The sequence below is a fragment of the Ischnura elegans genome, chromosome 9, assembly GCF_921293095.1.
Source record: "Ischnura elegans chromosome 9, ioIscEleg1.1, whole genome shotgun sequence".
Taxonomy (NCBI): domain Eukaryota; kingdom Metazoa; phylum Arthropoda; class Insecta; order Odonata; family Coenagrionidae; genus Ischnura; species Ischnura elegans.
This window is the reverse complement of record NC_060254.1, coordinates 55,303,757-55,327,237: the sequence shown is the minus strand read 5'-3', so window position 1 is coordinate 55,327,237 and position 23,481 is coordinate 55,303,757. Positions and strand designations below refer to the sequence as shown.

Below are 23,481 nucleotides of genomic sequence, written 5' to 3'. Positions count from 1 at the left end.
TTGACCCGATTTGAATTTTCACGGAAATAAGAAATATCCTACTTTCACCGAAGGATAGCCATCCTCCTCTTCAATCCGTGGGAGTGAATGAGCATAGAGTAAGGAACTTACTCTATGGTATGAGGTTCCCTACTGCTGCTGCAGAAGCTACGTGGGACAGAGCAAGCGTTCTATCTCCCAAAGGCTTAAAGAGCACGAAAGAGCGATGAAACTTCATCAGTGGGACACATCAGCGGTCGCTGAACATTACGCCTCCAGCCCTGGGCATAAAATAATGTTTAACGCTACACGGGTATTGGCGAAGATGGAAGAATATCATCCACGTCTTATACGTGTATCCGTCGAGAGAGCGAAAAGGCCAAACAATTTCATTAGGGAGGATGGATATAACCTCAGCCGCATATGGAGAGGGTTCCTGGCCCAATCTAATGACCAACGGCTATCGGCTTCCGTGAAAATTCTGAAGGCTGGGACACAATCAACGCTAACGTGAGACGGTATACGGGATCCGGGAGAACGTGAGACGGGGAACGTCTCCGTGCGGTCACAATTGACGTCCCCGTGGCCGGAAAGAAAATTGACTAACGCCCGCGCAGTGTTTTTGTTTGTGGTCTTCAGTCTTTTCGTTTGTGTGTAGGAAGAGTTTTGAAGAATGTTCGAAATCGACGAGGATAGTATGCACGTAAATGAAATTAAGTATTGGCTTATCTTAACTGACTTCTCTGCAGCTCACGTTGCACGACAACAACAACTGCTATTTTCAGCAATGGGCGCCAACAATGCTGTATCGCTGTGATTGGCTTTCCGTGTACGGGACACGGGAAGAGATGAAAGTTGCCCATCTCTCGCTTTTACGTACTCTCCGTAAACGGTGGTTGTGTCCCTTCCATAAGCTTTCCCTTCCGCCATATTTTTACCAATTCCCGTTAACGGCTCGCGTCTCACGTTAGCGTTCATTGTGTCCCGGCCTTAATCGGGCCAAAAATGGGTTAATGAAACCTATATGAGATCGGGACGATCCCATTCTCTTGAAAACGCTCCCAGTATGAGGAGTGAAACGTCGAGCAGATAATGTTACCTACACAGCATTTCCCGAAAGCAACCGCCAAAATTGATCGAAGAAGCTATGAAAATCTTCATTAAAAAATTCTTTAGGGGTCTAAACTCGGAAGTGGAACACCATCTACAGCATTGTTCCACAGACTGACTGCGGCCCTAGAGTTTGGGACAGGATTGACTGGATCAACACCGGGCTGCTGAAATTCTGTGTGAGCATTGGGGCAGAGTTCGTGTATCTTCGGCCGGTGCCAGGCTCCCCTCAATTCGTCTGGGGTGCATGACTCAAAAGAGGCATTTGAACGGGTGGACCGTGGGATTTTTGAGCACTGTATGTATTTTTTAGATTAGAGGGTGGGTCATCTCGTGGGATTTTTAAAGATTTAAATACACGTAGCCCCAGGGGAAATCCGCATTGAGAAAATATTAACCTCAAAGTAAATTTAAAAATATAATATCACACTATTACAGGCAAGGGATTGAATAAAAGCAAGAAATACAACAACAGCAACAATTAAAGATAATGACCACGAATGTTAAATACATTTGGGAGCGCGAAAGTTCTTAATTTCAAAATGGTCGGTGTGAGAAACCTATGAATGTGTTCCATTGTGAGTGGGCAGTTGAAGTCAGTGGCGGATACATATGTGGGGTGCCCCACCCCCCGAATTGCCGAACCACAATTGTAACTTTTTTTATATCATAAGATGGCATTGTCTAGTTTAGATGTATGATAAGTTTCAATTTAACTTTCTTGAAATTTGCACGTGACTTGATCATTTTTTTATTACGGTAAAAGTAAAGGTAGTTCAAGATATCTTTTGCGACCTCCCCTTCGAGTTTTTTTTCCTGTATCCGACATTTATTCGATGCACGAGGCATGGGCGTATCCAGCGAGGGATAGGAGGGGGTAGCTGCCCCCCCCTCCGAGAAGCAAATATCGCTTAAGTTTTTAAGGAAAATCAGACTGGATCGAATCGAAAATTTTCAACAATTTTTCTTTAATATTTGTTCAAGATATGTAACTAAAATGTTTTTTTTTATCAAATAAATTTAAAAACTAATAAAGCGCTGTAAAAGCTGCTGTTAATAATTGTCTTAAAATGTTGCTTTCATTCACCTTTTCCATGCTAAAATGTAAAATGTTACAGCTTTGAACGACCATGGCTTGCCCCCCCCCCCCCAGTTTTGATCCTGGGTACGCTCTTGGTACGAGGGGAATTCAAGTTCTAAGGCGTCAGATTTTTTCTCCAGGGGCCGTATTCTGTATTTCGTCGGTACCGCACCGGTCGGTTTCCCTTCCCAGCCCACCGACAGCACATAATTCCGTACCGACGACGGTTTCCATACCGACGACGGCAAATTCAGCGATTCAGTATGGTCGTCGGTATCAAACCAGTCGGTACGGTTCCCTCTCCTTCCCAAACAGGGAAAATCCGAATATATCCGAAGTTGGAAGTCATCTAACGTGTCTCCACCAATGAGAAGGGTAACAACAAGTGAAGACTCATTGGCACAGTTTGTTGTCGTCATTCTCAATCTTTTTATTTGCGGAAATTACGACTTATTGCTAGATTAAGATAATCGATTTTGGATAAGTTGTTAACAATGCTTATATAATGTGTGGTAGTAATGCTGTACCTACAGAATCGAAGGAAACAATATTACAACATCACAATAAAGTTTGTATGTGATGGAGATTGTTGTTGCTGGAATGAATTATTGAAACTATCCTTGAGATCGTTGTTTCTTTTTTTAAATATTGGTTCCGTATAATGCTATTTATTCATGATTTAGTAATATAGTTGTCATTAAGTAAGTTCCGTCTAAATGTTATCAACGGAAGGTTATGCCATTGGCAGCGTAGCAGACGAAAATAACATACCATGGAACGTGAACGTAGGATTCAAATGTAAATGTCATATTAGAGGAACAAGTTAGGAAATTGTTATAAAAATATGGAGCTGGGTTTAATTAAAAGGAGTGTAATGACGAGGAAGTAAATAAATAGTGATTGGGTGAAATACATATGTATAAGTTGCGCATTCCAAGTGAGAGAAAATGATACTATTGCGGTAAACCTCATACTTATTAACAAATACCTTCTTTTATCGTCAAGGGAATCAATGGCTGACGATGAAATGAAATATAGTTGCCTGTTACAAATGAAAGAAACTGATACCGTTGTGGCAAACTTCATACTTAAATAAAAAGATCTTATTTCTATGCCGAGAGAAACGCCAAATTGATGATTGGGTGAAATAACAGTCGCCTATTCAGAGTGAGATAAAGTGATAACATTGCGGCAAAACTCATATTTAATCAAAAATATCTTTTTTATGTCAAAGGAGAAAATAAATGATGATAGAGAGAAATAAAGCCTATTACAAGCGAGTGAAATTTCACTTAAGTGGTAACATAAATGAGAGAAAGTCATTATATGTTAGCAAACCTCATGTTTATTAACCATTATCTTATATTTCTGTCAAGGTAATTAATATAGATGATGACACTGAATTATAGAGGCGTATTCGAAGGGGCAGAAAAAGATAACATTGCAGAAAACCTCATTATTTACTCGGTGATGAGGTAAAAACAAAATAAAACGTACAATGCGCACCGGGGAGTTCATGAAACCCACTAGTCGGTGGCCGTATCGACACCTTTTTGCTGTCGGTACGGCTACCGACGATCTCCCGTCCTCTCGTCGGTGCCGCACCGATCGGGTTCGTACAGAATCGCACGACTTCTTACCGGGAGTCGGTGTGACGTCGCACCCGACGAATCGGTGCCGCACCGATCGGTTTGGAGTTACAGAATACGGCCCCAGACTGGAAACAAAAAGAAACGTGAATGTTTTTTAAATGAGCGCTAGGCCGGCCCTTATTTTTCAGAATTGCGAAAAGTTATGTTTTCCTGGTCTCAAAATGATCCAAATGGTGTTCATATTCACGTGTTAAACTTTGGTTACTTTAAAATAACGGCAACCCGTGCCCCAAGGGCCCTAAGTACTAAGGACCCTCAATTGAGTTTTTTGGGGCCGAAAAAGCACTATTTCTATGTAAAACGTAAAAGTAAAGCCCTTCAGGGCCGATTTTCTGTTTGTTTTAACCTATCTCTAAGCGTTTAGGAGATATCGTCCGTCGTAATGCAATCCCCCCCTAGGGCGCCAACCCGCACCGCGGCACCGCTGAGGTATGTCCCGCACCACTTACTAGAGACTTCCCCTCAACCCCCTCCCCTCCCTCGGCAAAGACTTAGCTCCTGATGACAAGATCTAGCCTCTGAAGAAATGTGCTTACCTTAGAAAGAATTTAATTGCCATAACAATACTTCCAATCCAAGAGATCAATTTATTTTCACTCTGTCCATGAATTTCGGTACATTAAACAAAACAAAATAGATTTTCATTGTATTTCTAATTTTTCACTGACATCCTATATTTGGCAATGAAAGTGCCTTTCCGCACGTAAGGGTTGTATTGCGATGAAAAGTCACCCTTAGTAATAAATTTTTAAAGCTCTCTTCCTTCAACGTGACTGCCTAAAAATCTTGAATTAGTTTCACTCCTCTCGCTGTACAATCATTTCCCACTTGACGACCCCGAATAATTTGCAAATCGTTTTTGTATGTTCATCCCATTCTCGCATGTTCGCATCAAAGAATGCAATGCATATTTACAATACATTAAATAGCTTTCTCGAATTAGTGGTGACAAAATTTGGAATAGATACCTTAGTCATGTCTATACGTTTATAGAATGCCTTCTTCGGTGGATCATATTTTCCTACACAAGACCACATACGGCGTATCACGTTTTTTTTCACACCTAGAAATGGATCCGTCAAATAATGACAGGCCTACCAACTCCTAACTCATGCACCACAAGTGGTTTGAAAACCTCTTTTGTGCTGCTTTCGCTATGTCTAAGTTAACACTTTCGTAATTAAAAAGTCTTTGTAGGAACTGCGGGTCACTGATTGGAGCTAATGCAACAAAAGGAGCGGAGAACCACATCTTTTCATTTCTTCTCGAATATATTGAAATCTATTCAACCAATAACTGCATTTCGTTCTCCTCTTTATTTGCGTAAGAACTTTATTTCTTCAGCCCAAGCACATTTATCAGTGAGATTAACTGCACTTTCCTCATCGCGCGTCAAAAATTCAATGGTACCGCTCCTTGCAATGTCAAGCAAATCATCAAGTTTGTTACGAAAGATTCTCTTCTCTTCATATCCACTGTAGTTCGCGCTCTCTTTATACCGTTGCACGTTCATCCATTCTTTGCGTCAATTTTCTAACTTTTCAATCGCCTTATTTTCCGTAAAAACAGGAATTCTAGTTTAATACTATGGGTGAGACGCATTTCTCACGGTTTTTCTCGCACTAAGTCTTACAAATTTCGAACCCATTAGGTGATAGAGAAAACACATAGTACTTCTCTCGCTGTCGGTAAATTTGAGCCGAGTATTTCTTCACTTTCTTTTCCAACCAGTTCAATGCCTGGATTTAGTCTTGATGCCTTTCCTTGTTGGTCTATTCCTAAAATGAACGTCACGTTCATGATAAAGCATTTATTTCACCACTTTTCTCCTTACATCCTAAAAAACTTAGCACTTCCTATCCTTTGCACACTATACACAAGAACTATCTCTATCTATCCACAGTGATCTACATCCGTGAACTGACTGCCTCGTTTCCTCTTCCTTGAATATTTCTATCTACTGTTGGAGCCCTGGAAGCCCTGCTCATTCCCTTCATTCCTTTATTATTCATAGACACATTTCTATCACATGCTTATAATATTTTGGACATAAAAAGCACTTTGGAACAAAGCCCACTGGAATGGTTCGCGGCCGTTTGGCGGCAAAAAATCAAGGTTTAAGGGGTCGGTACCCAGTACATAGGACGGCGTTGAAGGGTTAAAATTGACATTATAGACTTTAACAACATTAATCATGACACAAGAGGAACAACCTATTCAATACTGTACCACTAGCATGTAAATCTTGTCATCAGGAGCTAAGTCTTTGCCGAGGGAGGGGAGGGGGTTGAGGGGAAGTCTCTAGTAAGTGGTGCGGGACATACCTCAGCGGTGCCGCGGTGCGGGGTGGCGCCCTAGGGGGGGGATTGCATTACGACGGACGATATCTCCTAAACGCTTAGAGATAGGTTAAAACAAACAGAAAATCGGTCCTGGAGGACTTTACTTTTACGTTTTACATAGAAATAGTGCTTTTTCGGCCCCAAAAAACTCAATTGAGGGTCCTTAGTACTTAGGGCCCTTGGGGCACGGGTTGCCGTTATTTTAAAGTAACCAAATTTTAACACGTGAATGTGAACACCATTTGGATCATTTTGAGACCAGGAAAACATAACTTTTCGCAATTCTGAAAAATAAGGGCCGGCCTAATTGAGCGCGCACTCTTTGTCAATTCGGGAGAGATAGAACTCTTTCGGCAGCGTCCGGAATGAGATCTGTTTTAGATACTTGAAATTGCGACATTTTCCCGACACGAATAGCGTAAAATCATTCCTTTTCTGCGTTTGGTTTGTGTGACACCATTTGAAATTCATCGACAATTATAGGAAACATGTGGTGATGGAGTTATGAATATGTCGAAAGTGCGTCCATGGATTATGACAGTTTAATGAAGGCATAACATCAGGTGACAACAAACCAAAACAATCCAGGCGATTTTCCATTGGGCAAAACAGACTCCAACCCGAAGCCTTCGCCGCGGCCATGGAATAATGGCGTCGACATTGTGCGAAATGAGTACGCCTCAGTGGCGGCTGGTGGTAATTTATCTAGGGTGTGCATTAGAGCAGATATAGGATGATTTAATTATATTATGTTAATCCTAATCCATGAGCGTCATATTTCGTCGTAATAGAATACATAGCAAGCAAAACATATCACTGGTACACTCTACCCTTAAAATTGCATGAACAGAAATAATATTAGCATGTATGAAAATAGTTATTCTCAACACACCTTTACAAGTGACGGTAGTTGAAATTCATTCTCTTTTCCTTACACTCTATGAGGAAGTAGTGTAGAAAACGGCTATACAGATGGCTCTGTAGACGGACTAGGATCCTGGGCGCAGGTAGTGTAGGTGGCGGCTACACCACTACACTACCTGCTAGTCAGTCACCAAAAACATGCGCGTGCGCATTCGCATGGTTTTGAGTCTGCTCCCATCGCCCCTTTGAACAGCACATACCCCCCCGCTTACCTCGTCCCGCCAGAGCTCCCTCAAGCGATCGCACAGACCGAAAATGCGCCCGGCATGATGCCACGGGATCGCACACTAGTAGAGCGGTGAATTCGAAAGGGAGATAGCTGTAGCGTTCGGAGGCTCATGTTTCTTGCATATGCAGACAGTACTTTTATCCTTCGCGTTGCAAAGGAATAGTTTTCTTTTATAATTTATTCATCTTTGGGTGTGCACTTGCTAACATGCGTATACGCACGCGCCGCCACTGGTACGCCTGCAGGGAATTTACGTCGAGAAGTTGCACCAGTTTCACAGTTTTCGGGAGAGTACCCAGTAGGAAATATATCGGAGGACTTATAACTTGAATAAACCTCGTATTGTGTAGGTTGGACATTTGTCGTTGGGGACAAAGGAATATAGATCACCTCTTCATGAGTTAACAACGCGTAAACATTTCAGCATCAATTGAAAATAAACAGAGAATACGCAGCATAATTTAATAACTCTGCGATCTCCATGATATCGTTAACACCATTAATCATACAATAAAATACAACCATCTCATTTCTGATTCAACATTTTGTAACCAAGTCATTCTATAACATATCACTTGATAGTCAAATCAAATCACTCCTGAAAGTTTGACTAGAAATTTACACTTTCGGCACTTCGAAATTTCACCTCCGAACTGTTAAATATTATTTACACAAGAAAGAAAGTATTACACCACGTACAACAGCAGAAAACTACACCACTGATATCAATAAACAAACAAATGCACCTCGCAGGATCCAACCATTGTGAAAGACCCTGTTTTCCGATAGGTTAACCCCTTTCCAATATGCCTTGGTACCTAATAGGGTAGATGACAAGGGTTAGAAGGTAGGCACATACAATGGTGACATTCAAAATAGTTTCTTCCTTCGTGAAGAAAAAAAATGATAAAAAAGGTAGCACCTCTGATTTTCTTGGGCGAACGTGTTTGCCATTTTGTGAATAATTGACACGAGCTAATAAAAAAGGTATCTTGCTCCAAATTATCCTACTCCCCAGAGTTGATGAAAACAGGCTTTCATCACAGTGAAGGTAAAGTTGGTCAGCTGAATTTGGGAGACCGCTGTCTTGTTTCTATAACCTCCACATGCCAGCAAGTACATATTCTGGAGAAACACGAGAACTTACGTGCTTCATACGATTTTTTTCATTTTGAGCAGCAAAAGGGCGAATTTACAATGTGTACACGAATACCGCTATGAAAATCTGACCAAACGTATAAACCACGTGACTGTTACGTGTGGCAGCCCAGCAACGCTGGGTTTGGCCCCTGAACACTAAAAAACGAAATGCTGATACTCCAAAAGGCCTGTTTCACGATACGTTAACACGTACGAGTGACTGACTGTTTGTACAAACGATTTTTGTGTACCGGAACGAAACATGCACGTGAACCAAATTAGAACAGGTTTTTATTTTCTGTACATGCATTTGCACAAGTTGGGTGTTTGCATGGTGCATTTTCGTGTTCATTCACGCGTTCATGCATTAAGACATTACATCGTATGGGTTAATGTATCGTGTAAAGAGGCCTTAAGAGAATTCAAGAAATTGCGCATCTGAACCATCTTGAGATACATCTCTAGGATTGCGCTCCATTTCAATCCATTGGAAATCGTGCAACTTAAAAATTTTTCTCAGCTCATATAATTTAGATGAGTTTCTGACCTATTAGATTATTTAATCGTATCCCATACAACAGTTTTTGCATATCAAAATGCGATCTCCTAAAATTTGAATTTTAGGCATTCACACATTCAACATACATCGCAGTCGGCCATGTTTGGAAGACCCAGGTCAGCTTCAGCCAGGCTTCATGAGCTTCCGAGCGCAGCACATAACGACCAATTTTCGATTATTTTGATTTCACCACTCAAAAATGTGTCGATTCATTTCTTTTTTTTTACATCTGAAATTTACAATGCGATAGGTTTAGCTTTAGGACGCACGCTCTCACTGGCATTTCTAAAGGAAGACAGCAATTCGTTGATGTGAAACGTGGATAAACACGTAGATTTCATCACCCAGATACTGCTTTTGGCGACTTTAGACCGTATCCAGGGAAACATGAAAATTTATAGTTGATATAAAGTACTAGGAGTAAAGTCGCCAAGCCAGCAAAACAACCACTTTTCCGCTGTGGGTAACTTCTCGAGGTATAAATTGGTGCGTACAGCGTGAATGACGTTAATGAATGAGACCGAAAGTGAAACAACTTTTCCGGGCTTTGAGCCGGGCAAAAAGTAAAGGAGTTGACGAAATTTCGGATCCCGTCTTGAGCACCATACCGGGGGAAGACGCAGATTTTTCTGTCGCTCCCGATTATAGTTATTTCATAAAAATCTTCAAGAAATAACCAAAACTAATTTCCAAAACCTAGAGGATTCAAAGTGAAAATTTTCTCGTGAAAAAAGGCAGTGGCTTAGCTATCGAAATTTTAGATCCTGTAGACATGCCACCATCTTGACATTAATGCCAATTAGGCCTCTCGAAGGGTGTAAACTTCGGCATCCAGGGCAGCTACAGGCTCCCAGAGCTCTCTATTGTCATCTTGCCAGAATTCCAAACACATAACACGCCATGGAGCACAATTTAATCAATTTGGCTTCGTATTAAAATGGAAAAATGTAGTTTTCATAAAAAACTTAATAGTCATTAGTTTACAAATACCGGGACTAGCCTCGGTGATATCTTTACGGAGTCTCCCTCAATACACAAATTGAGCGAAAAATTCCCAGTGAAAAAAATAATTCGCCTTGACCACGATCCTGGTCAAGGTAAATGATTTTTTCTCCGTGGATTTTTCCGCACAATTAACTGTCATTAGTTCAATTACCGTGCGACATCCTGCAGTTCAACACAGGAAATAACAAGAAATCTCAGCCACTAGGCGTCGGATAATATACATACAGCTGAAAGAGGAATGGCCTCTAAGTTAACCTCCATCGCTCTTGACCAGCACATACAGCTTAGCCTCGATTATCCGCCTTGTGATTAACTATTTGTTGGCCACCTATCACTTATTCCTTTTCCAATGCTTCCAAACACTGCCCTAGACTCCATTTAATGAGGTCCTTCACTCAAAGAAGAAATTTCAATTCATTGAAATAATTCGATACATGGAAAGAAAGTAGAAGTTGACATGAAAAAAATAAATTCCCCTCTCAGCCATTTTCTCTCGCGTTAAAAACAGGAAAATTCGAACTTTGCTCTCCCACCGCCTTTACAAGAGTTAGAGACGTCATTAGAGGTCTGATTCATTTACTCGTTCAGGGTGAACCTTTTTTTGCGTAAGGCCGAGGAGTGGCCGAGAATCGGTGAAACAGTCGGGATGATTGCGTTACATAATCAAAATATTCTCAAAATGGCTAATGCCGCCGATTTTTCATCGCGAGATAGCTGAAGAAGTACGAGACGGATCGAAAAAAATTTATCTTTTCATTTTTCAAATTCATATCAAAGCCCATTCATTCTCCCTCCACATCCCTTCTTCCCCAACTCTCAAAAAATGAGTTCATTGAAAGAATAGGCACGAGGGATGCAGAAAAAGCAAACCATAGTAACCAAAGTCAAAATTTCAACAAATAACTATCATGAATGGACTTATCGTCCATTCGAGTTTCCCCCTATAGAACGGATAATGATCGAAGCTTCCTCAATGGCTCCGTGATTTCGTAATTTCTTGCGGAGTACCCAAGGATGTCGCACATCGACAGAACTAGTGAAAGTGAAGTCAGGTCCTCAATTTTGGGGGCAACTCTGCGATGTGTGTAGTTTTGGCGACAGGGAATTCGCTAACCCTACTGCCCATGTCTTCACGCCTAAGATGCCGGATCACCATATGATGTCGTAGTTACATCAGGGTTCCTTCTTGCACATAGAGAGTGGTTACAGACTTAATCTGGTGGAATTCGAACATTTTAGAACCATCCCTTTTTTCATCACTCGGCGCGTTCCTTTTTCCCTTTCTGAAACCATCGCTGACACCGTCCTTCAGCCAATTAGAACGCACGGCCGCAAGAAGTGATTATAATTCCACGATTGGCTTTTTATTGAATGACAGTTTAAATGCGGAAAGTGACGGAATAAGCGATTGAAAAAGGGACGGTGAGAGTGACCGTGTGATTCAGAAAATGATGGGATGAGCGATTAGTCTTTCCGTCCCAAAAAACCTATCGCTTGAGCTATCATTTTTAAGGGATGAAAAAAATGATCGTGTGATTTAGGCGTTAAGGACGAGAATTTGAGGCCATCCTGTCAAATGGAGCAAACACTCATCTGTGACATTCATCTTGCAGGCCTAAAACCGCAGGCGGTAGGGCCAGCGATACTCCTTCCACCAAATCAACACAGTAAACCTGAAAAATGGAGGACTTGTCCAAAGAGCCCTTCGTGTCTATAACAACAAAGCTACAAATCAGAGAATTACAAAGTTCGTCCACTTCAATACGAGGCATTCTCTCCTCTGCTTCTGTATTCCGCAACATGGCGTCGGCCCGCAAGCGTGGATGTTTCTCAGCCCCGCACGTGGGTCCGCTAGGACGGCCCAACCCCATTGGGAGCAGTGGGAAGGGCCGGGGGCGGCTGAGGGGCCGGGGGAGTGCACAGCCTGAGGTTCCCGAGTGCTAGCATGCATCGCCTGGCTGATTGCTGACAAAGGGTGAAGTCCCGCAAGGGCGGCGCTAGGACCTCTTCGAGAGACCGGAGCACCGTGAGGAAGTCGGCCAGGGCGGCGAGGACCTTGGCCCTCCAAGGCCTTTGGCCCACGCCCGAGGTCCTCTCGGCCTCCATCAGGGCCCTAAGACGCTCCTCCGCCTTCGAGTACGTCTCGTCTGTCTCCGACAGCATCTTGAGGCCCTGATCACAGAGAGAAGGGAAAAGTTATAACTTCGTAATAAAATCGTTCAAAAGGAGTTTCAAACGGTAGAAAGCAGTGGCGTAACTAGGAATATGCTTTGGGGGGAGGGCTGACAGGGCTTTGAGCGGGATATGAGAGGGGTTAGTGGGGGCTAGCCCCTCAGGAAATAGGGACGTCAGGTAAGACATCAACCAAAAAATCCTGCACCTTTTACTTCAAGGAATTTGTCGTACGATTATTGCAAGTTGGTAAAAAAATTCCTAAACCTTTTCCCTAACAAAAGCATGGAAAACGTTCAAAAAATAATAAAAAATACTAAATATCAATTCGTCGCAATAACAACCACACCAAAAAATCGACCAAAAAATCTAGTTTATGTCCACTGAATATCATGTTCCTCAAATGTTTAAAAGCACAAAATAAAAGCGAAAAAGTTTTAGTCCCATAAGGCTCCCATGTTAATTCAATTCGATATATCTCGAAAACCAATCGACTTTTTCAAGTTTTCAGATTTTTTCTCCCAATGAATTTTTTTTTACTTTTGTGTCCAATAAGCCAAATACCCACACCTATCACAGTTTGGGCTGCGAATATTGATGAGTCAGTCAGTGGCATATTGATTTGCCATTTTATATGTGCGTTCAAATATCGATTTGCCATTTTATATGTGCGTTCAATATTTCAAATTTCAGGAACAAATGAGAGGAAATAAGTTTCACAGCAGTTCTATGACAGATTTTGATGTTTCAAAGACATTTCAAAATGCCGCCAACAGATGTGGTTTGGGCCAATTAGAATTTAGAGTATTATGTGATGCTTGAGACATTGGCAACCCACCCACCTTGATGACATTGATGGTGCACCCGCAGTCATTGCAGTTCATGACTGGTGCCAGGGACTCTGTCCTGACGACCACAAACCCTGTGGAGCAGCCCTTTCGCTTGGCCACCTGCTGACTAGCGGGGGCACCCTTGGTGGGTCCTGATGCCTTCGTAGGTGCCGGGGCAGGTGCAGGGTGGCAGCGGAAGCGTAGGGAGCCCGAGGCTGTGGTGGGCATGTTCTCGAACAGGGGCCAGTCCTCTTTACAGGGCCGGCACTCGCAGTTGAACCAATAAGTGGAACGGAGGTGAGCCTAACAGATTGGCAAAATATCCATAGTGTTATTCCAATCTCTGAGCAATTACAAACACAAGTGATTGTTCCAGGTGTAACTTTGTGAAAGTTTGCTGAATCCATCATGAAAAATAGCTTAGTTTTAAGACGAAACTTTTAATTTCTTACACAACAGACAATTTCAAAACTTTTGCCACTCATAGAATAGCATTTGCTTTCATTTTCCTCTTTCCAAGTCCTTACCTGTCTCCTGTCACGGGGTTGTCGTGTGTAGATTGGCCCGTAATTCTCCGCCACCATCTCCCCCACATTGGCCCCACGAATAGCCCTTACAACTACAGAACTCCCCTTGAAGTACCTGAAAGAAAAGAAATATGAAGTCGTGCTTAATACCGGAACATGAGCCATCCCAGAAGAAAAGACTTCAGGAAAATATCTGCCTTTTACTACCGTTGCTACATGCTCACTAACAAAGCTAATCCTTAGAATCTATTGAAGAGGAATGTTTTCTATGACATGGTCCTTGATGTACAGATGTAAGCGCATAAAATCCACCATTACCATGTCAATATTCATGTACAATGGCAGCATAAGATAAACATGTTCTTTTACTTGACTTGAAAGACTTTTCTTACAGTGAAAAATTCAGAAAGAAAGGAATTAACTTACGGAAAGCCCACACAAAAGTTTGTGGCATTGTGCAGTAGACCATTTTTGGTTGGAAAGATTCCATTTCCATTAGGTTTAAGCCATTGTTGCAAGTGTAGGAGAATTGAAGATGAACTTATTTTTTTACGACTTTTGTACAACTTTTAAAATGGTAATTTTTTTAATCAATGACAATGAAGTACCCCAGCTATTAATGGCATTAAATTACGGAGGGGGTGTTTCCTCTACTTGACGTCATTGCTGGAGGCACAGGTCAGGTATTTGCATCATGCTCCAATCTTGTCATAAAATAAGGCTAGGAATTCCATCATGAGATGAATTTCAAACTCAGTGACAGCATACTGCAACAGAAACTATTCTTTTGGGTTCATTAGCACATAGCCTAAACTATATGTGATAGAACAGTGAAAAAATAGCAATGCATTCTTAATGTGGAGCAAAAACAATTTGCAAAAAATATTACCCAGGGATACCAACCAAGATATTACCCAGGGATACCATCTTGTTTCATGGGAGGCAATGACAAAAACCATATTGCATACTTACTCTGAGGCAATGAGTTATTTCTTGTTTGGTGCAAATTTAACCAATTTTCAAGATAGCAATCAGCCAAAATTTCCATTAAATGGTGAATTCTCATAATGCCCTCTCCTCACATCCTTACTCTGTACCCTAGAGATGGTTTGGATTGTAATAGTATATTAAAATAATAATCTATTCATAGCCTGCTCCTTCAACAAAATAATGTTGGACATACAGTTTTGAATGGCAACCTGCTATCCACTTATATCCCATGTCATTGATTCTCTAAGCATTTATGTCAGGGCAGGGGCGCCGACTTATAAAAAATATTGGGGGGGCCCATATCCGAGGTCTTGCCCCGGGAAGACGTTAAATTCAAAGTGTGTCGCAGCACCGAAACACTATCATGATTCACACCACCTGATTCAGTCAACCTGCTTCACCATATAATTATTTGTTTTAACACATTGTTGAATTTATTTTAAAAGGTAACTATCGTCAAACACGGGAAATAAAAATAACCAATATATTTTTGTGATTTCACAAAGCATAATATAACTTAATTATTTTCTTGAAATATTGAGGGGGCTCCGCCCCCCCCCCAAACGAATCTTTGAGGGGGCTCCCTCAAAGTGCGCGCCAAAGAGTGGCACTGACTCCATGGGGCCCCCTCAGGCCCCATGAAGTCGGCGCCACTGTGTCAGGGGAATCATTTACCATTAGTACCTAGTTTCCTGGATAATGAGTCTTTTATGTACGTTTCATTTAAAATATCAAGAACAACATAAATGATTCGTTATATCAAGAGAATTAAACCAAGTCTAAGTAATGAAAGAAACTCCCTCAGGTCTCTCTTGGTGGAAAAATTTCACATTGAATTGAATAAGACTTTGTAAATACCACAGATTTTTATTCTACACTAACCACTGTGTCAACTGCTGAGCGTCGGACATGAAACGTGTGGGGAACCTATTGCATACCTCCATAAGTTTGTGAAACATAATTGCAATACTCAGTTGTCAACATATTATCAAATTCAACAAGCTTAACCCTATTGCGCTGATCGTCGGCTATAGCCCAGGCCCATGCTGGGCCCCTTCTTAGGGCGGTGGACGGCCATGCAGGGTAGGACTACCGGGGGGGCACCAAAGATTTCCAGGCTAGAGGGCACACCAGGATACGTCCTGGTGCCCCGGTGGCCCAGCATGGGCCAGCTATAGCTGATAAGCATTTTTATACACAAAAGACCTAAAGTTGGCCACAGCCAGCAAGGATGTACCCAGGGGGATCAAAACTAGGGGGAGGGGGGGGCAAGCCATGGTTGTTCAAGTTGTAGGCAAGATTTAAGCATGGAAAAGGTGAATGAAATCAACATTTCAAGGAAATTGTCACAGCTCTTTATTAGTTTTTAAAATTATTTGCTTGAAAAAATATTATTTCCCTTAAAGAGATTTGAAATTTTTCTTTTGGGGGAGGGGGGGTGCAGCTGGCCCCTCCTGCCCCTCGCTGAGTAAGCCCATGATAGCCAGTGTGCATTTTTCAATGATAACAAATAAATGTCAGCTATAGATGCTAGTAGGGGAAGGGAAATGACCACAAAAGTAGTAATGGTAGGAGGTAATCAAGTACTGCCTGAGATTACAGCTTAGAGAGACCTTAGTGCCATTCCTCAGGAGTTTGGCCCAACCTTGCCACTCCTTTATAATCTTCCTCACAACAGGAATCCATGGTGAGGTGGTTGAATTGTCAATGATTTAGCAAAGAAAAATTTGTAGCATACTCCAATTTTATACATTTTGTAATGAATTCATTTTTTTCTTCTGTTGTTAGGAATTTTTTAATGAAATTTATGAGTTATTTTTGATAGACTTCTAGAGTAAAAGTCTTAGTACCTTATGTTTACAAACTTTGTTATTATCAACATTAGACATCCATTTAAAATTCTTCGGTGGTTTAAAAAATATTAGCCATTCCTATGTAACAGTAAGTTATTGAAAATCATAGACAGTATTTATTTAAAAAATCACTGCCAATGCAATAAGATGACCATGGAATCATGCTAAGGAAGGGTTGGAGGGCATAGTGCAGTGACAGAAGGAAGTATTGGCCGGATACCCCATTGAGTTGGGTCGCAAATTGGAGGAAGAAGACTGCCTGGACAGCTCCTCCACAAAATAGAGCTCTGTACAGAGAGGTTTAAATATTCTTATGCTCTAAGTAGCACAGGAAACATTTTCCTTTCATAGGCACCGGAAGGAAAGAGATAAGGTATGAATACAATATATTAATAATGAGAATTATTATTATAGTATTCTACCGATTAAGGTAGGTTTCCATGGAGTACTCAAGAAGTGATCTGGGAGCCTCCCTTTCCTTCCAGCACTGCCTTCTTTAATTCACTGTAAGGCCTACTCTCTTTCAATCTATCTAAAAATCCTATTCTTTTCCTTCCCCTCCCTCGTTTCCCTAACATTCTACCCTCCAACACCATTTTCAACATCCCCTCACGGCTAAGCACTAACTCCATCCATACCTTCTGTCTCCTGCGTATCTCATCCAAAAGCTGCCTCTCCTCGCCAACCATATCCAGCACTTCGTCGTTCCTTTTCCTCTCTGTCCATTTCACCCTCTCCATTCTTCTCCATACCCACATCTCGAATGCCTCCAATCTTCTCTCGTCTTCCTTCCTCAGTGTCCACGTTTCCGCACCGTAGAGAGCTACACTCCAAATCAAACTCTTCACTAACCTTTTCTTTAAACTCTTACACAACGATCCTCTCAGAAGCTCCTTCCTGTTCATGAACGCCTCCTTCGCTAATGCTATTCTCTTCCTGATGTCCTTACTACTGTATCCGTTTTCCTGTAATGTACTGCCTAAATAGTTGAATTGCTCAACCTGCTCAAGTTTTTCACCACCCACCTTTATCTTGAGTCTCACATTCCTATAATGAGAATATGAACTAAGAAGCAGAGGTGTGAGAAAGCATACCTGACAACTCCCGGTTCGCATGAGTGGTTGAAGAGGACAAGTGAAGGATAAAGGGCACCTCCAAGCCCCACTGAGCGCCAGGCACCAATGTCCTCCTCCTCTCCCACGATCATTTCTGCCACGCTGGGTGCAGGGGTCGTTGCATTTGGTGCCTGACTACCCATTTCCACCTCGAACACTTCGTGAGCATTGAACTGCATCATCTGCAGGTGGTGCATGAGCAAATCTCCCACCAATAGGTCATCATCGTTCAAGGCATCCCCGTCTGCAAGCAAAAGAATAGAAAAACTGTTGTTTTGTATGTATTGAGTTATGAGGATGGGAGCAGACATACTTAAGACGAATTACTTAAATTATTTACTGAGAAAAGAAACGTCTTTACTTTATGGTTGACAAATATCAACATCAACAATATCAAAGAAGGAAAACACAACAAGAATATACAAACAGTAAAACATCAAATTTAAACCACGGAGAATATGAAAAATTGCTTAGTTCAACAAAAACCAAGTAATCCGATCTGCGAAAAGTACTTTTTCTAGTTTCTAGAAGCTGTAGAATTGCACTGAAAAATCTATGAATGCCAGTAATTCATCAATGAATTTACTGTTTTTGAAATTAACACTATTTTGAATATGAGAAATTGCTCTGTTCAACAAAAACCATATAATCGGGCCCCCAATACAAAATTTTTCTAGATTCAAGAAGCTGTAGCATTTCACTGAAAATCTATCAATGCCAATAATTCATCAACTACTGAATTTTTTGGATAATAGAACTATGTATTCTTCTTTCCATTTTGACTGCATTTATATCATCTTTTCATAACCGAGTTTTTTCACCTCTTTTCATTTACAGTGCTTTCTTTAATTGATTTTAACCTAGAATGAAAAGACTTGTATTAATTGCTGACCATTATAAGATTTTTGACTTCCAATTTTAGAACATTGGCATTACGGTCTTGTGGTGCATGAAGTGTTGTATGCTGGGTGATAGCTGAAACCACCAGCACAAATATTTATGTCTTGCTTTTATTATACAATGCATTTCTTGAGAGGTTTAAAATGCCATTCCTTTCTTGTACAATCGTGGATAGTAATAGTTTCCCAATTAATTAAAGGAATTGCAGTACTCACTAGAACAATGGATTACATATTTTTTCTCAATTTTCATTCTTTTGTCTCTTCAATTATTACCTCCTTCTTTTTTCTTCATCTTATTATAATTGAAATCTGTTTGTCCTTTACTTCTTCATGATAAACTCTTCACCTTTTCCTAGCCTTAGAAAGACACTCATTTCCAACAGTGTCGCATTAGAGTGGTCCTTATTTTCAAAGTTTTCGAATTTCTTTTGGGACACCCTCTTAAAAAAGAAATTTGCTGAGAAAATAAATCATAAAAATTATTTTTTAATTCAGATACCGGGAAAGTGCCGCATTGCACTTAAAGTTTAACTTATTGCACTTAAAGTTATGAAATTTTGGTACTTTTGGGTGTTTTTCGGACATAACTGAAGATGATGTAACTCTCAGATTATTCTATTACTTTTTTGTCTTCTACAATGACTCATTAGACATTTGCAGAGTAACACCTCAAATTTCTTTCATATCTGTCCATTGGTTCCTGAGATATCGCACCAAGAGTGAGCGCTCACCACTCCAGTCGGAAAATTTGGGTGGCACGCAGGTTGCATACTCTCTTTCAGAATACTCTAATTTGAAAAAAAAACTGGGAGGCATCCCAAAAGAAATTCTAACTTTAAAAATAAGGACCACCCTAGTGTCACATGCATGGGCCAGATTATGAAATGGGAGGGCCTTCGTTTTTGTCATCATAAAATCCCCTTCGAGTGTATTCGTTTATTCTACGGAGTTAATACAAAAATGTTTAGCAAATTAACAGAGTGGTTTTCCATATGCCTATAACTCAATACAATTTAGGTAGTTTGATTTTATAAAATAAAGTTAGCTTTGGACTTCATTCGTCTTATTTGGGTGGGCCAGAGGGTGGTTCAAAAAAAATTTTGGAGGGCCCTGGCCCACCCCTTCCACTACCACGGCTCATTTCCATTAAGAAATGTTGGCAGATGATAGATGCCTATTGTTCAGAGCAATGTATGCTTAGAGGGAGCTCACACTTCCTACATGAATGTTTATAGACATGTGTCATTTTTATAATAGGGTGGTTTCCTATTATTTTTTTATTGCCTAAATCGAAAGATTATTACTCCTGGAGTACGTATTTCACCCTTTAAGATTTTTAAATGATGATATCTATTTTTTGCGACTAAATGAAAAGTGAAAAATTTCAAGCGCACGAAAACGCGACGGCTAAGTAGGAATGATGGGAAAAAGTCCTTGTGACGTATTTCTGGTTCCCCCTGCCGCATTGTGAGGTGACCTTGGAGGAGGCTTGAGCGCTGATATGATGCAGGCTGCTAGCAGGTAGCTGAGTACCCTGCTAGCTGGTAGCACTTGGCTTAAATAAGGATTATTATTCCCCTATCAAACGAAGGAAACTTTCCGAAATTAGGTATTTTTAATGTGTGATTATTAAGAGGTGTTTCCCTGAGCTCTGTGACTTATGCATGCATTGGTAATCTCAGACGATGTAAAATTCCTATCCTCTTGTGTAGAAACTAGGTCCCTGTGATGTCACGTGGAGCGGAATCGCATTGGCGCCAATATGGCCTTTTTCAATTGAGGTTAAAATTGACCATTGCCATTCGTCTAAACTGGGATTTCTAAAACCAAATAATTTTTATATGAATACACTAATGGTGGGTAAGGAATCGCAATTATTGCATTTCGTTTTATTTGATGAAGGAAACTACCCTATTGCACATTTTCTCACGATCATGAAGTGAGCATGAAGGAAACCTATAGCATGCAGCATTAGAGTAGACACAAATTATTAAAAAAACCCCATTTTCTATAATATTATATGACTGAGAGGAAAAAAAGTCTGAAGAGCAGTTGCAAATTAATTTTGAGGTGTTCTAGTTTCATGCATTTGAAGCTATATTGGAGGTTTATCACCTCATGCACAATGACTACCTACATCAGAAAAATGATAAATATGTACAACCAAATCTTTCAGTTCAACCCTAATGAACATTAAACAAAGCTTAAAGACAAAAAATACCATTTAATGACATTTGAATTCAGAATACCACAAATTCTTTTCATTTTAAGGAAGAATACCTTTAATTTTTGCAAAAAATCATATTTTGTCCTAGCACTATCCAGTTATAAACGTTATCACATTGAGTTGAAACTTTCTACCATTTGTAAACTTTTAAGGGAGTTGCTAGGAAAATAAATCGCACAATGATTTTTGTGACCACCCTAATGCAATATGCTAATGATTGATCACCCCCTACTAAACATCTCTGAGGTGGTCCACCAGGGGCGCAGCTAGGAATTAAGGCTGGGAGGGGTTTAGGTGCAACTAATACTGGGGTGTGTGGGGGTATGGAATACCCACCAGGATAAGCGGTAGGTGCCAGATTAATAAATTGCAGAATTTTAAGATAAACAGTTGAAAATGGTGAGTTTTACGGCTTTCTGGGTATATTTTATTACTCCTTACGCTATTATATTAGTAATATCAATCCAATTAAATAAAATGGGTTTAACTTAAAATTTCTCTCAGCTCTGGGGGGGGGGGGGTTTATCCCCCAAAACCCCCCCCTCGCTGCACCACTGTGGTCCACAGGTTATAGTATATGTGTATGTAGACATCTGTAATACCCGTGATGCTGCAGTGTAACCATCAAAAAGTCATTCCCAGCACCTTGAGCAAAAGTGAAGCACAGATATCCTTTACAAATTTAAAAGCTACCCATTCAAAATGTTATTGAACAAAATTGCCATTCATTTTTATGTTTCCTCAGTTATTGTGCTAATGCACTGCAGTAATTGTTGTGCTATTGTTGCTGTAGTACTATAATGGTTTTAATACTATTGTTATTGCACTATTATTATTAAGGGACCATTTTTGTTGTTTTAACATTGTTACTGTTGTACTTTCACTATTTCTGCATTGTTGCTGTTGTTTAGCAATTGCTGCTGCAGTATTATTTTTGTTGTTGTACTATTTTTGCTGTTGTTGACATTATATTGATAATTAAAACTTTCATTGCCGCCAAGAACCATGCTCCTTCCCTAACACCCTTTGGATGGCTTGAAGGATATGATATATACGAATGTAATCAACCCTTGACTCACTGGTGGCATCCTCTGGTGCTGCTGATTGCTGTTGTGCCGTCGACTCTTCTTCCTCAAAGAACTCAGTCCACTCGCGCAGGCACTTTACCAGGAAGGTGGCCATAACTGCCCGTTGGAAGAGGTCCTCAACGCTGCGTTCTGCCTCATGCGTGACCATTCGGAGGACGGAGAGGTACTCGCGCTGCGCTGCACTCAGCTCGCCTGCCCAGAACAGCTTCTCCTCGGCCGGACTGCCGCCCTCGCCTGGGAAACTCTGCCCCTCGGCACTCGCCACCGCTGTCATAAAATAATATTTAAGTGATTATGCACATTTATTCATCACAGAACAATCATGAATGAATCAATCATATATTAAAAGGATAAATTTTATTCTGAATGGATTTTTTATCTCTTTCTAGTGAGGTGAATTGATATATCAACAAAAAGTGCAGTGGGCGGGTACATCGATTCATATGTAATGTGTCGTTAAATTTTATGACACTCCAATAATTATATAATTATTTTCGAAAATATAAAATAAAACAATCATTAACACTTATTTCAATTTAAATAATTTAAAAAAGCATTAATGGATAAAAGAAGATAGCTATAATTCAGGTCTGATCATCGGACTTGACCACCAACCCTCTAGGCAAAAGGCAATGGCAACAGTCAGGATACTTAGAATATATTCGTCAATCTGTTGGTCCCCTTTGGGATTGTCTCTAACTCTCTTTCCGCTCGGATGGCATGCACTCGGCTTTCCCATTCCACTACAAACCCTTATCCCGAGCCGAAGCCAAAAATGTGCAAGCAAGGAGACCGCTCGAGTGGTTGGTTTTACAGTGGTCAATCCTTTAGTCTGCTATGCAGACCTCAGGATGAGGGGTAAGAGAATGTCCCTTTTATACACTCAAGGACTCCAGTTATGGGATCATAATAGGTAATTTGATGCATTCCCACTAGGTCTACCTCAAATGCAGAACTGACAGCAGACAAAAAAGGTTCCTGGAGAGGCATTAGTGCTTCAACATGAAGGCAGCAGAAGCCTGTTAACCCCTCAATGCCATCATGCGTACCCAGTATGCGCCCTTTAAATTTCGTATACCGCCGTCATGTGTACCCAGTACGCTTCCCGACCTACTGTATATAATATTTTTTCTTTGCCAGATATTGTATTTTAAATTAAAACTAATTACTCTATCTTTTAAAGAAATGTTTTTCCTCTCCAACAAAATATTCATTGCGACTTTATGCCCTCAGCATATTTTTAAATGTTTCGATGAAATTCCGTTTTAAACCAGCTCGTTGACAAATTCGGTCCAAAAACTCGACGCCTTCCTTCAACTGCACTATCTTAAAAAAATGCCGCCTATTCTGCTTGTGGGCTGTCAAGAAGGGTCAGCTACTTTAGCTTGAGATACGGTATCTTCTAAGCTCACTGCCTTCTCTCCATATTCTCCTTGTGTGTCGTCACCTCGAGCCCCAAATGTGTTTGGTTCGCCTTGTTAGTCCTAAGCGTCCTAAGCGAAGGGGCCATGTGCCTCGCTCTGCATTTTTTAATTTTTTTCTTTTTTTTCTGGACAGTAATCAACGGAGATAAGATGCCTTCTAAACAGTCAGTGTATACCAGGACCCCTTCGAGATATTTTCTCGTCTCTTGATGGAGCTTTGAAATCATGCGCCTGTCAGTCCACTAGAGTCATTCATTCTGTGTGGTGTTCTTTCAGGCAGTGCGTTGAAATTCTCATCCGGTGTACTTCCTGTGTGTGGTATTTTTATTTAT

The 23,481-nt window shown here is 40.8% G+C and overlaps 1 protein-coding gene across 1 annotated transcript in view; it reads right to left on the bottom strand.

The window, feature by feature from the left end:
- Positions 1-9,249: 9,249 nt before the first annotated feature.
- Positions 9,250-23,481, bottom strand: part of LOC124165092 (SET and MYND domain-containing protein 4-like) — a 74,664-nt gene continuing 60,432 nt past the window's right edge. The window contains exons 7-11 of the mRNA XM_046542370.1: positions 21,717-21,992; positions 17,488-17,752; positions 13,551-13,665; positions 13,036-13,326; positions 9,250-12,193 (exon numbers count right to left, since the gene is read on the bottom strand). Coding sequence (XP_046398326.1) covers positions 11,873-12,193; positions 13,036-13,326; positions 13,551-13,665; positions 17,488-17,752; positions 21,717-21,992 — 1,268 coding nt within the window. The 3' untranslated portion in view covers positions 9,250-11,872. The remainder of the gene's footprint in view (positions 12,194-13,035; positions 13,327-13,550; positions 13,666-17,487; positions 17,753-21,716; positions 21,993-23,481) is intronic.